The sequence below is a fragment of the Pleurodeles waltl genome, chromosome 6, assembly GCF_031143425.1.
Source record: "Pleurodeles waltl isolate 20211129_DDA chromosome 6, aPleWal1.hap1.20221129, whole genome shotgun sequence".
Classification (NCBI taxonomy): domain Eukaryota; kingdom Metazoa; phylum Chordata; class Amphibia; order Caudata; family Salamandridae; genus Pleurodeles; species Pleurodeles waltl.
In genome coordinates, this window is record NC_090445.1 from 322196992 (window position 1) to 322210603 (window position 13612).

The 13612-nt window shown below is 44.4% G+C and overlaps 1 protein-coding gene across 1 annotated transcript in view; it reads left to right on the top strand.

Moving 5' to 3' along the window:
- The window catches only part of LOC138299675 (dehydrogenase/reductase SDR family member 1-like), a 157905-nt gene that overhangs the window by 117193 nt on the left and 27100 nt on the right, over window positions 1-13612 (top strand). Inside the window, exon 6 of the mRNA XM_069238147.1 lies at window positions 9262-9405. Within this exon, the coding sequence (XP_069094248.1) occupies window positions 9262-9405 (144 nt within the window). The remainder of the gene's footprint in view (window positions 1-9261; window positions 9406-13612) is intronic.

Below are 13612 nucleotides of genomic sequence, written 5' to 3' on the forward strand. Positions count from 1 at the left end.
ATTTTATCCTAATATATTACCTTTGAAGAACAGCGTTAGTTGCTAAGTGTTTCGTCAATGCTCTTGATGTCACAAATAATTAGATAAGTATTGATACACGTCATTTGATTATTAACACACTCTGTCATAATAGTACATGCACCACTACAAAAATAAAACTGTTCATTAAAAATCAGTCAGTCAAAATCTTATTACAAATTAAATTTGTTTTAATAGACTTGCAACAATGTTATAACAAAACAACAGTGTTAAAGAGAATCAACATTCAGATACCGCATCAGTAGTACACATTTAATAACCACAAAAAAGCTACAAAACTACTGCACCCAATAGCATACTACAGCACTCACTCCCTGATTTAGAAACACTTCCATGTAATATAAAAATTTAACTGTGATCATACAACACACATTCATGATGAATTCAAAGAAAACATAAAATACCATAAGCAACAACGCATATATATCCTTCTATATACCATTAGCATGTAACTTATATTAAGATATCCATATGCTATGATGATTGACTCCTGAGTGTGGGATGATTGGATGAGCCAAGGTGGAAGTTATCATCGGTTAACCCCACTGATCCTGAAATGTATCGGGTGGGTTCCTGGGAGTTTGTGTGGGCCCTGGCTTGTGGCTCATGCTACAGAGTGTGTGGCATTGTTCTCCCGCTTTCTCGTCCCCGCCCCCTCACATACTGACTCACAGGATTGTTGATTGCTCCCCTTTTCTCCCCCCTCCCCGGACCCCACCTTCCCCTCTTCTTGCTGCTTGGACCGCTGAAAGCTTATTGATGCTGCCTCCTACTACTGAATTTTTGAGATTGTGCTCTGCTAAATTTGCCATACTGTTGGTGTTGATTACATGTTCTGCCCTGTACTGTTTGTAATGCTTATCTAAAATACAAACATTCAAATATTAATACAGAATAAGAGAGGCCTCATTATTCTGTAAAATAACATACTTAGCGGATAGAAAACTATTAATTAATTTTTAAATTACACTGTCACAAAACATTACATCCAAAGCAATGTATTATGAAGAGGGGTTTATTACATAAATACATAAGTTTGTCACTTACATAATCAATGGTTGCCATTAGTGTGCTGTCATTTCAGAATGTTGTGAGTGATGCCATTTACCATGTCATGAGTGATGTAATATGTGAGATTATAAACAGTGCATAACTGGGGCACAAATATGGTTAGTTTACTGAGCCAAAAAAGATACATTTCAGTGGCTTTTAGGATCTGTTTTGTAACCATAATTGCACTGTAACTGTTTTTTTGGTGTGGTGTTATAAGCAAACCTGACCATAACTTCACTACAGTACACTTGCTCTCACATTTATATACATATGGCCAAACATAAATGTTAATCATAATGTTAAATCTCCCTCAATGAAGTGACAGCAGATTTGGATAGAGTCAGATCCTGAAGCTTGCTGAATCTGAAAACATTAACTTTTTCAAATGTGGACACTGTCCATGCTGACACACTGTTCCATGATCTCTTTCAGGACGTCCAACAAAGCTCCCTGCTGCACACTGAGTGGTTGTAGGATCTACAGAGCTGTTTATGTTGCACTGCATACTAAACATGCATAGATATTAAACCTAAAGAGAGTCAGGGTGGGATAATCTTTGCCTCTGTGTCTTTCATAGTATCTAAACCTGTTATGCTAGTGAAAGAGATTTAACATTAAATTACAAGACCAGAGATGCAATTCTGACATATTCAAAGCTCATCGGCAAAACAGTGAAAAACATGATCTATAGGCATAAAGTAGTAAGTCCTAAAGGTGGATTTTTCAGACCAATGTGCCGCTTTCATAATCTCCTGAACAATGACAAGAGCAATAGGCATAAAGTAGTAAGCCATAAAGATAGATTTTTCAGACCAGTATGCCGCTTTCATAATCTCCTACAGGCTTCTAGAAGAAATTAAAGGTTATGATGCCATAGCGTCATCCATCTGCACAGGAAGTGACATCACTGGATTTCCCATCATCCAGAAGTGCAGGAACCAGCATCACTAGATTTCCCATTATCTATTTGAACGGGAAATGACATCACTGATTTCCCGCCAAAACTGTCTTTAAGAGAAAAAGCCAAGCTAGATGACTCTTTTCTATCTTCCATTTGCACAGGAAGTGACATTACTGGAATTCCAATCATCCATCTGCATAGGAAGTGACATCAGCACTCACCCTCCCAGGACCTACTTAATGGTGGCCAAAAGCAGTGGATATGCCACTGGTGTGCAAGAACAAGCCTGTCTGTGCTTATCCTTACCTGGACTGCGCCCAGTACCAGGAACACTGCCCCCTCCTGCCGCTATCCTGTTGTGGTTCTCCATATCCTCAACCCCAGTCACAGCTACCCATGATACTGCCTCACCGCACTACACAGCACCGAGCGTTCTTGAGCGTTCTCCTGCACTGCCTGCAAGGTTTCATGTATTTAGCCACACTCAACAGTCACTGCACCTGCACTGACAGCATCCAAAACTGCACTCTCTCTGCACCTACACCTGGAAGACCACATCGACCCCAACTCAAAAGCACTCATTGAAGACCTTGGAAGCTTGGACCTTATCCAATGAATTAGGGGACCTACTTACATCGTTGGACACATCATAGACCCTATGTTCACAACTTTCTAGAACATCCCAGTCGACGAGCCCATACCTGTCTCCTGGATAGACCACACCCTCATTAAGTTGAGCATCCCTCGAGCCCAAATGGAGAATGAGTTGGGACAATGCAGACAGGAGCATGTTTAAATCTCCTTTGAGAAACTGACACCAAATTATTCGGGCCACTAAACGCACCACTTTGGTGGACCATATCAATGCCAGCACAACAAAAACAAAGAAATCTTCACCATTGTAAAATATTTCACCTCACCAGCGGCTGCCTCTAACTCTGTAACCCCCTCTCAGGACCTTTGCAACAATCTCTCTTAAACCTTCCACAACAAAAAGCACTACTATTAATTTAATTGCAAATTCAACTCTCAACCGCGCCTGACCGGCCTTGTCAAGCTCCAATCAATCAGTAATTTGTATAGAGCTGCTTATCACCCATGGGGTCACAAGGTGCTGTCCAGGGGGAGCCGGTCAGTCAAAGAGCCAGGTCTTGAGGTTCTTCCTGAACTGATTCAGGAAGGCAGCCTGCCTGAGGTGGATTGGTAGCAGTGTGAAGTAGGAGAAGGATCTGCCTCCCACTGTGCTCTTCCTGATTCTAAGGGTGGTGACGAGGGCAAGTTAAGATTGGAGTTGTCTGGCGGGGGTGTAGAAAGATAGGCGATGGTTGAGGTAGGCCGTAGGTGGGGAGCCAATGCAGGTCTCTAAGGTTGGCGGAGATGTGGCTGTGGTGGGGGATGTCTAGCATGAGTCTGGCTGCTGCGTTCTGAATTCTCTGGAGTCTTGCTTGGAGCTTCTTTGTTATTCCAGCATACAGAGCATTGCTGTAGTCGTGTTTGCTGCTGAAAAGTGTGTTGGTGGCTGTCCTTCTTGTGTTCGGTGGGGATCCACTTGAATATCTTCTGGAGGAGCCAAAGATTGTGGAAGCATGATGATGAGACGGCGTTGACTTGGCGGGTCATGGACAGCGTGGAGTCCAGTTTGATGCCCAGGTTGTGTGCGTGTTCGGTGGGTAGGAGGCGCTTCAGAGGACAGCTGGCCACCAGCAGTCATCCCAGGCAGAGGGAGTGGGACCCAGGATGAGGATCTCAGTCTTGTCCGAGTTTAACTTGAGGCAGCTGTTTTTTATCCAGTCGGCGACTGCTCTCATTCCATTGTGGAAGTTGTTTTTGACTGTTGATGGTTCGTCGGTGAGGGAGAGAATTAGTTGTGTGTTGTCGGCATAGAAGACTATGTTGAGGCTGTGCTGTGTGACAATTTTAGCGAGTGGAGCTATGTAGATATTGAAGAGGGTTGGGCTCAGGGAGGAGCCTTGGGGTACTCCACAGTGGGTTTCTGTTGGTTCCCGAATGAACGACGGGACTCTGACAGTACGGGTTCTTCTGGTGACGAGGGAGCGGATCCAAACCAGGGCCTTTCTGCAGATGCAGCATCATGAAGTCTGGTGCTTACGGTGGTGTGGGTTACAGTGTTGAAGGCATCGGAGATGTCTAGGAGGATGAGGGCAACTTTGTCGTCGTGGCCCAGTATGATGCGGATGTCATCCGTGGCTGCGAGAAGGGCAGTTTCAGTGCTGTGGTTGCTTCTGAAACCGGATTGGGAGGGGTCCAGTATGTGGTTTGACTCAAGGAATTCCATGAGCTGTGTATTGATGGCCTTTTCAGTTACCTTGGCTGGGAAGGGGAGAAGAGAAATGAGCCTGTAGTTTTTCAAATCTCTAGGATCGGCGCTAGGTTTCTTTAGTAGCGGGTTGATCTCTGCTTGCTTCCAGTCATTCAGGAAGGTGGCAGTTTCGATGGAGCGGTTGATTGTCCGGCACAGTTTGAGGCAACAGTGGCGCTGGCTCAGTTGATGATGTGGTGCGGGCACAGGTCTGAGGGTGCCCCTGAGTGGATAGAGTTTGTGAGCTTTCTGAGGAGATTGGGGTCCATTGGCTCAGAGTTGGCTAGGCGGTAAGGGTCAGTGGTGGTGCTGGTCCTTGGTGGGGTTGGGATTTGGCTCTCGAACCCTTCATATATGTCCTATATTTTATGGTGGAAAAATATGGCGAGGTCGTCACAGAGATCTTGAGAGGGGGGATGTCTGTGGTGTCTGTGCAGAGGCTCGTGAATTCCTTGACTAGTCTAAAAAGCGCTTTACTGTTGTGCGTGTTGGTGCTGATGCGTTCCTGGATGGCACCCTTCATTATTTTTTTCAAAGAAGTAGTGCTAACCATATTGTCTGTCAAACCCCAGAAGAAACTTCCGCCACCTTCAAGTCTATCAGCTCAAGGGCCCCATCAGACCTTTGCCCCAAGCATGACTACTCCCGCATTGCTGCTATGGTTGACACCTGCATGACTCTGGACAGAAGAGACGTGGTGGCCCTCTTCCTCCTGGACCTCTCCGCAGCATCTGACATGGCATCCCACACCAGCCTCATCCAATGCCTACTCTATTTTGGAATCCAATGACATCCACTCTGATGCATCTGCTCCTTCCCGACTGGAAGGACCCGGTCATTTTACCTCAGACATCCTCGGACATCTGCAACCTCATATGTGGAGTTCTACAAGGATCCTCCTTGAATCCAACACTCTTCTAAGCATACATCATCCCTTCAAGCAAGCATCATCCACTTTCACAATATCAAAGTTCTCACCCACGCCAACGACACACAACTCATTTTCTCCCTTACGGACAAGACGTCGAGTACTCGGGTCAAGTTCAGTGTCTGCATGACTGAAATTGCCCACTGGACGAAGATCCGCTGTCTGAAGCTAAACACAGAGCAGAAGGAAATTGTGATCTTCTTGTAGAGCACTTGACCATGAGACTACACCCGCTGGCCAATAGTACAAGGACGGACAACCTCAAGAACTTCAGGACTGTCATTGAGAACACATTTTAAAATACTTCCCAAGTCAATACCATCACTGCCTCATGCATCCATATCCTGAAGATCCTGAGAAAGATGTTTAAGTAGCTCCCAGTCAGCACCTGGGAAACTGTCATGCATGCCCTTGTCACAAGCAAGCTGGCCTACAGGAACACCTTATAAGCCAGGATAAAAAAAAACTCCAGAAGGCTGCAGACCATTCAGAACTCGGTGGCCAGAATCACTCTAAACCTCCCATGTCGCACTCATGTCACACCTCATCTGAAGGTGCTCCACTCGCTCCCCATACACGAACAAGCATCCGGACTCCCATTTGCACACATCCCATGCTTATGGAAAACACGCTCATCCGGACTCCCATTTGCACATATCCCATGCTTATGGAAAACTAGATCCGGCAGTCAAGCCTTTTCCTACTTGACTTCTAAAGTGTGGATCGACCTGCCGCGGCACATAAGAGCCTTCTCCTCACTTTCTGAATTAAGCAACTGTGAAACTTAATTCAGCCTAACACTGGTTATTCACTTATGGGAAACAGAAACATACTTTACCAAATCAAAAATACTCATTCAAAATCAAGAAAATAAAGTTCGGGAACTGTCAGACGGGACAGCAAGAAAATGCAAGGAAAAACTAAAAGAATGCGAGCTAGAGTTTCAAGGCTTTCGCTGATGGTCTGAAAAAAGAACTGAGGTAAAATAACTGGTCAGGATGTAAGCACTTGGATCTAAAATAGGAGTAACTCACTGTAGATAAAAATCATATTTTACTCATAGTTGCTGTAGCTTAGTCGTTTTTTATGATATTATACAAACACTTTGGAGAGATAAAAGAAGAATAAATTGTGAAAAATATTTAAATTTTTATTTGAATATTGCTGTTGTGTGGTAAATAATTGTGTGTCGTGAGCCAGGTGTTCACCAACTGAGGAAATCTAGTTGTCCACATCATCTGCTATTCCTTGTGTATTGGCATTGAGGAGTTTGACAGCGCAGATATTAACCCACAGAAATCGGCTTTTAGTGCATGGCATAATCTATTAGATTGTAATATGTCTGCTTCTACAGCATCTCATCAGTCTCTTTGGGGATGATTTATAACCATAAAGTTAAGTGAATAAGTAGAGCGCGGGCATGTTTTATATTCTGCTATGCAGAGGATTTGCAGAGCCCTTCAGTTCTTTACACGCGATATGGGATTGAGAGATGTCTGCACCCACTCGCCGACAGTCGGTCTAATGTTCTGGAGAAGGATATTTCATCCTAAAGAGAGGATTTCGGAGAGGGTTGACTCTAATCAGCCAAGTCTCAGACATGCCAAGTAGTTATAGGTCCTCCTTGTCAACAATTATGTTGTGAATGTTGATGAGGGCACCCTTTGGAGTGGGGGGGCGCTCAGTTGAGGATGAAGGGAAGGGAGAGTTCAGGGTAAGTAGAGACTACTGGAAGGCATGTCTCCACGGCAGAGTATCCAGAACTACATATATGGTGTCTATCATTTTTCAGAAAAGGGCTTTGAAGGAGTACGAGTGAAGCACTCTTTTGTTTGCTAACAATGATTAGAAGAGTAAAGTAGATCCGAGGGCCATAGAAGGATTTCAGAGATGCAGGTGATGCTGCAGGTGAGAGGAACAAGTCTGTTGTCCCCTGTTTTTGGCCTTAATGAGACAAGGGGTGGGACGAAGTTCTGGGGACGTGGGTTTTTAGAGGTTCAAGACGCAATACTGAGAGGCCCATACGGTTCGCATCCCACTTATATTATTCCATTTTGTATTTATGCTGGATTGTGATACCTAGTCTTTGTAGAACTTTGTTTTCAGCTCTTCTCACATAATGTGTTGCATTATAAAAAATGTAATTAACAGACTTAAAAAAATTTAAAAAAAACAATAAGGGCTATATTGACACAACTTAACTGATAATGTACAGCTTAGCAATTTAAGGGTGATGATTGATCAGAACGGCCAAAAAGACAGCATGCGACATGAACATTCTGAGTTTGTGTGTAGCGCAAGCAATACCAATGAGGGCACACAGGTTTGTGCCAAAACTGCGGGGAGAGGGATTATTCAATATTTGGAGCATAAGGCACAGAGAACATAGAGAATCTACCCAACTGACTCCCTGCCACCCAGTAGGTATATTGGCTAGAAGGTCACTGAGTTGTCAATCATCTACGTTACTTACTAACTATTTAGATAAATGAATGGTGGGAGTTAAGATACAGAATGCCAACAAAGGCTGATGGCACAAAACATGTAAAGATGTAGGATTTTCTTCTAGTGCTGGTCAGGAACAGTTTTTAGAAAGGTAGGCCAGCTTTTAGTAGTACAACAGCCTGGGTTAGGAGCCGAGATGCAGTGGGTGGGTGTCATGACAGGTGACGCCCTTGACTGAATGGGCTTTCACATCACAGGACATAGTGGTAAATGCTTGTAAAAAAAAAGCTCCAAAAAGAATGATGATGTAAGTTCAGCAACTGAATTCAACAATGCCTGAGCCGACCTATAGGAGTCATCATAGTGTAAGAGCACAGACAGCACAGTGTGAGAATAAACAGAAGGCACAGGTTTTTAGCTGCCTTAGATACTGATGTATCTTTGTTTTGAGCATGTTGTGCGAGATGATGGTGTAGTGAATCCTAGTTTTTTTTAATGGGATACAGGAGTCAGCTTAGCATTACTTTTACCCTTCTTAGCTTGCTCTGTTTTAGCGCATTTATTTAATTAAATCTTTTAAGATGGCTGACTTGTTTTTAGTTAGGCCCATGTTTTAGTTTTGCGTTATCAGTGCCACCGTGCTAAGGCGTCAATATTAAGTGACAAAGATAAACAAACAGTAGGTGTTCACATTAGGTACTATCCCTGACCCAGCCTTCGTGTCCCTACGGAGTCTGAGCTAGAGACCTCATCCAAGGTAACGAGGATTGGGGGCTCTTCTCATGGACATGGCATTGGCAGATTAGGTTTAACATACCTAGCTCTCTGTTAGGTTACAGGATAGGCTCATTATGCTAGGGTATTAGGACATATCTCATACTTTATGTCATTCCATGTTATTGCAAGATGGTGGGGGTCCTTGTATTAATGACTCTTGTCTTTACCATTCTGTTTCTTGCACTGCTCATTATCCTAATCATTGCAGCCCATGCAACTTATCGTAGATTGCAGTTCTTCTAAATAAAACCTATTGAAACTTTACTGCATCTTCTTCATTGCCTGTGTTTGATTGAGACATGGTGTTTATGTGAGAAAGGGGTAATCTCCGTTTAACCCCAACACTCCCTGAGATGTCACACTCTTGAGTCCATGCGTAAAGGCTGCCACAAATCACCTTTTACTGTTTAGGTTTTTGGTGAGGTGCTGCTTGTGAGCCGGGAGGGTTGGGACGAGAGTTGCGACTTGTTGTAGGACTGGCATAGTTGCCTACAAACATAAGTACTGTCATCCTTAAACCAGCAGTCTTGCCTAGAGCAAGAGTCAAACTACAAGAGCAAGAGTCAAGCCTAGAGCTAGAGTCTACTACAATGGACAATCCTAACGTTGATGACTAGTCTACATTCCCGTTCCCTGCAACCAGGAATTCCTCACTGTACCCCCACACCTCATTATACCCCCCCACCTCTCTACACCCCACACTTCCAATTTTTGCATCCTACCATTTCACCATCATGCTCTGAGGAGTACTACAGCTTTTGGGTGATTTCCCAAATGACGCTTGTCTCTTTCCGGCAGTGTGACCGGATGGCTGCAGACTGCGCCATAGAATTAAAGAAGCACAACGTGAAGTACATCTCACTGTGGCCGGGAGCTGTGCTGACGGAAACCATTAAAGAGAAGATGGCCAGCGGTGACACATCTGGCCCAGAGGCAGAAATGGTAAGTTACGTACAAGGAGGAGCGTCCTTTATCCAGTTGGAGGGGTTGTACCTCGTTTGCTGGCAGGGTTCAGTAAAGCACTCATGCATTTCAAACAAAGCATGTTTTGTGTCAATAAAAGCAAAAGAACGTGTGGCCTTGATTAAAGGAGGATGTAACCACTCTACTTATAAGAATAAGTAGTGTAATGCATTGCTGTCTATTGAATACCATCTCATTAGTTAATAGTAACAGCTCTTATTTACAGACATTCGTGTTTTATGGCACTCCTTTGCCCTTCCTATGTCAAAAACAAATTATTAGTAAAAAGAGAGATGGCTATGCTCCACTTTCTGTGAAGTAGACTCTACCCTCTTATGATGTATGGGAAGCATACAGTCCTATGTAGGCCGCCTTCACCATTGTCCAGCCACTGCCTACAGTGCTTACTTTGTGCTTGTTGTTTCCGGTGCTGAGCACCAGCACCTATTTTTGAGGGCCGGGGCTTATTCTTCTGCCTCAAGCATTTGCTGCGAGCAAAAAGCACATATGGGAAAGACGGAGGAAGGGAAAAACGAAAAAGCGTCATAAAGAGAGAAAGTAGAAAGCTGCAAGAGTGAGCTGAAGGGGCAGTGAGAGGCTTTATGTGGATTGAAGAGGCCTGAGATGGCTTCAGGATTACGCTGCCTCAGTATTCCGTGTTCACACATTTAATTGCAGCAGCCCCATGTTTAAGAGGACGACTTTGGGCACCGGCACGTTTTTATTTACAAATTAAGCACTAACTGCCTATCCCTCGGAGTCTGGAAGCCCGACAAAGCTCTGTAAACTTAAGGAGAACTGACAAGTGGCCATATTCTGGAGCAACATCCGACATGTGAAAGGAAAAGCCAAAAGGAATAAAAAACACACTTGTGAAGAGTGGAGCAGTTTTCAGCTAGTTGCTATCCATCTCTCCTTGCACAGATAATTGAAGGGGCCTCTCAATAAGTTCTAAGCTGATAGAAATAGCGTTTCTTCATTCAAGTAAGCAAAGAAAAAGCAAGATGTGGACTCCAGTCAATTGTAATTGACTATGGGGAGATGTTAAGAAGTGCATCGTTTACCAGTAAAGTGCCTTTTGGGCCTGGAACTGGAACACATTACCCCACTAAAATATGTGGCATCTTCAGTTATTAATCGAATTCACTGAACTCCAAGCTTATTTGTCAAATGTCTTCATATGTAGCGCTGTCCTGGCCACATGTGCAACAGATTAGTTCTCCAACAAGAAATACAACACGTGTAAGAAGGAGACAGATAGATTGGGTTATTGAGGCAAATGACACTGGTAACAGCAGGGGAAAAGTGATAGATGGACATTGGTCAGATGTGAAGATCTAGGGAGGGTCGAAATACGGCTAGTTACGTTAGGGGTCTGTCCTTCTATTTGTTCTTGTGGGCAGGCAGGTTAGAGAGGACTTTTGATGCAGGCTAGACCTGAGTATCCCAAGTTAGTGCTAATACTGTGAGGGACGTCGTGCATGCCTTGCATGACCAAGAGTGAGGATGTTATATAGTATATTAAAGCAGACCTGGATGGTTGGATCCTGCTTAGCTCCCATGGCAAGGTGGGGCTGGGTAGTGGCAGCCGTTATGGTCTGCTCACCCTAACTAGTAGACCTAGGTCACAGAACGTATCATTTTTGGAAACAAAAATTAGGTATACAGAAAGAGTCTGCTGAGACTGTCGAGTGTGACACAGAGTTCTTGCCTCTGAAGGCTCCGGAGATGTGTGGCCCAGGCCTGAGGTGGGGCCCGCTGAGGCCGAGAAGTGCAGACGTGACCACGCAACGAAGTCTAAGGTGTTTGTTGCTGGGCAGGATGCCAGAGAGAAGCCTGGTCTCCTGTTGCAGACTAACAGCGTAGGGAAGGGGCTGAGGCTGGTCCAGGTGGTGCGCCAAGCACAGGGAGGGCTGGTTTATCGGCCCGAGATGTGACACCAGAGCAGACTCAAAACTTAGCAGGGGAGGCAGGTGCAACAACGTACAAAATGCCAATGTGGCATAAAAAATAAAGAGATAGCACAGGACCCTCCTCCCAATAAAAAGAGAGGGGCGGGCCTCAAGGGAAAGAAGAATATTTTTATTTGATAGGAGCAAGGACGCTCATCTAACAGGGACTGGTTGGAAGCAAGAAGGGCTGGTAGAAGGGAAGGAGGTGCAGGTTGAGGGAATGTTGGAGACCAGTAAAGGGGCTGAAGAGAAAAAGAGCCAATTATTACAAGGCCTGCGACAGAGACTAAGGGACAGATGCATGTAGGTGGGGCCTCAGAATGTGTGGGGTTGGCAGGGGTTGATGAGGTGCAAGGGGTAAACTGGTTTGGATCCTAATTGGGGGGTAGGCAGGTCATGGTGATCTAGTGTAGGGTAAGGGGCCGTCTTGGGTAGAGACAGTAGGCAGGAGCAGTGTAGAGGGAAGAAGACAAACAACCCTGGCAGTTGAAGCCAAGGGGGGTATCCTGTTGCTGGTGCAGCACGGGGTGCTCCTGAGCATCGGCCTGAAGAGAGGAAGAGGTCCAGGGCAGTTCTTCTGATGACACTGCAGCCAGTGACCACATCAGTGGATTTTCTACTCTATATATCTTCAGAGTGGGAGCAGAATAATGGAATAATGGTGGTGAGGATACTGGAGAGTTACCAGGCAAGAGTGATGTAGGTTTTGGTGGGTTAATGCTAATAAGGAGACAGATGTGACTGAGCTGTATCACGAGGAAGAGAGGCAGTTGGAAGAAGGTGAAATAGATGAATGGTTGGAGGTGGTAACAATGCGGAAAAAGAGGAAATGATGAATACCTCACAATATGATGTAGCATTCCCTCCAGAGGGATGAATACAATATCCAATGGACCTTTATAGTGTCTCTACTAGGTTGCTGTATGAGGGATCTTTCCTAAACATTATTCATGCGAGGGAGTCCCAAACTCTATTTCATTTGTGCCTGCAAAATTTAGCAGGACCTCTGCCCATATGTCCAGGTTTTCGACCAAGATGGGGTGGACTTGGCAAAATGTGATACAAAGTCATCATCATGTTAAGTTCTCAACATGCTGGTGAACCCAGATGATTTTTCATTTTTGAGTATGCAATTTGATGGGCCTTATTTTTTTTACAAGCTGTTGTCCATGAGTTGATAATCTCTTGTTCCCATTCAGTACGTTCTTGGAATGGGCATTCTTGGTGAAGTCTGGTTTGAAGTAAGAGATTCACTCACTGGGTGATTTCCTATTTATTGGGCCAACATGGTTGGGCCATGTCAGAGGACACTGAGCAAGTTTCAGTTATTGGTGAATTAAATGAAGGTGCATTTGGCACAATAATAAACAGAAGGGCCTAGCATGGTGTTGAATTTACTAAGTACTGAACTTAACACTGTTTTGATACAGGCAAGGTTACTGCAAAGGAAGATTGAGGAGGTGGTGGTGGTGCAAAAAGTGCCATTGAAGAAGGTGTAAATTTTGTTAGGACTCCTGAACTTTGCCTGTTGTGAGGGTTAGTAAAATGTATATTAGACAGGTAAGGTTTTTCCATGTCAGGAACAGACCTGCCCCAGCACTAAGGATTTTGGTAGCACTACAAACAGATCTTAGGGTGTGGAAGTACTTCTTGGAACAATTTAATGTTGTGATGATGTGGTCAATGGATGATAAGCTGCTGTGGAAGATTCACATTTATTTTGATGCTGCTGGGACACGCATATTTCGCTTGTTCTTGGAGGGGTGTGCCAGCGAGGCTGGAGCACTGACTGAGACAGGGGAGTATTGCATTTTTTTGAGTTTTTCTGGTGATGGCCTTATCTGTTATGGGTAAGAGCTGCTATTAAACTTCTGACTTTCAACCTGGATAACAAATTGTGGTAGCGTTTATAGGTGGACAAAGAGCTAAGTGTGTTAGGGTATTGAAATTGTTGCACAGGGTTACGCTAGGTTACTTTACAATATTGTATTCTGTGCCTCCAGATGTGAACAATGACAGAGCAGATGCTTTATCTTATTCACACTGTCAGATATTTTGTAGTCTGGGTTTGGGAGCAGATGCAGAGACGACTAGGATGCCTGATGAGGTGGGGAAGTTAGGAAAATGAGAATGATTGCACTGGTGGAAAATTGGTTGGTGCCTTGAACCAGAAAGCCTTATGCACAGGTGTGAAGGAAGTTTCAGGTTAGTGATGCAGCGAATAGAAATAGGGA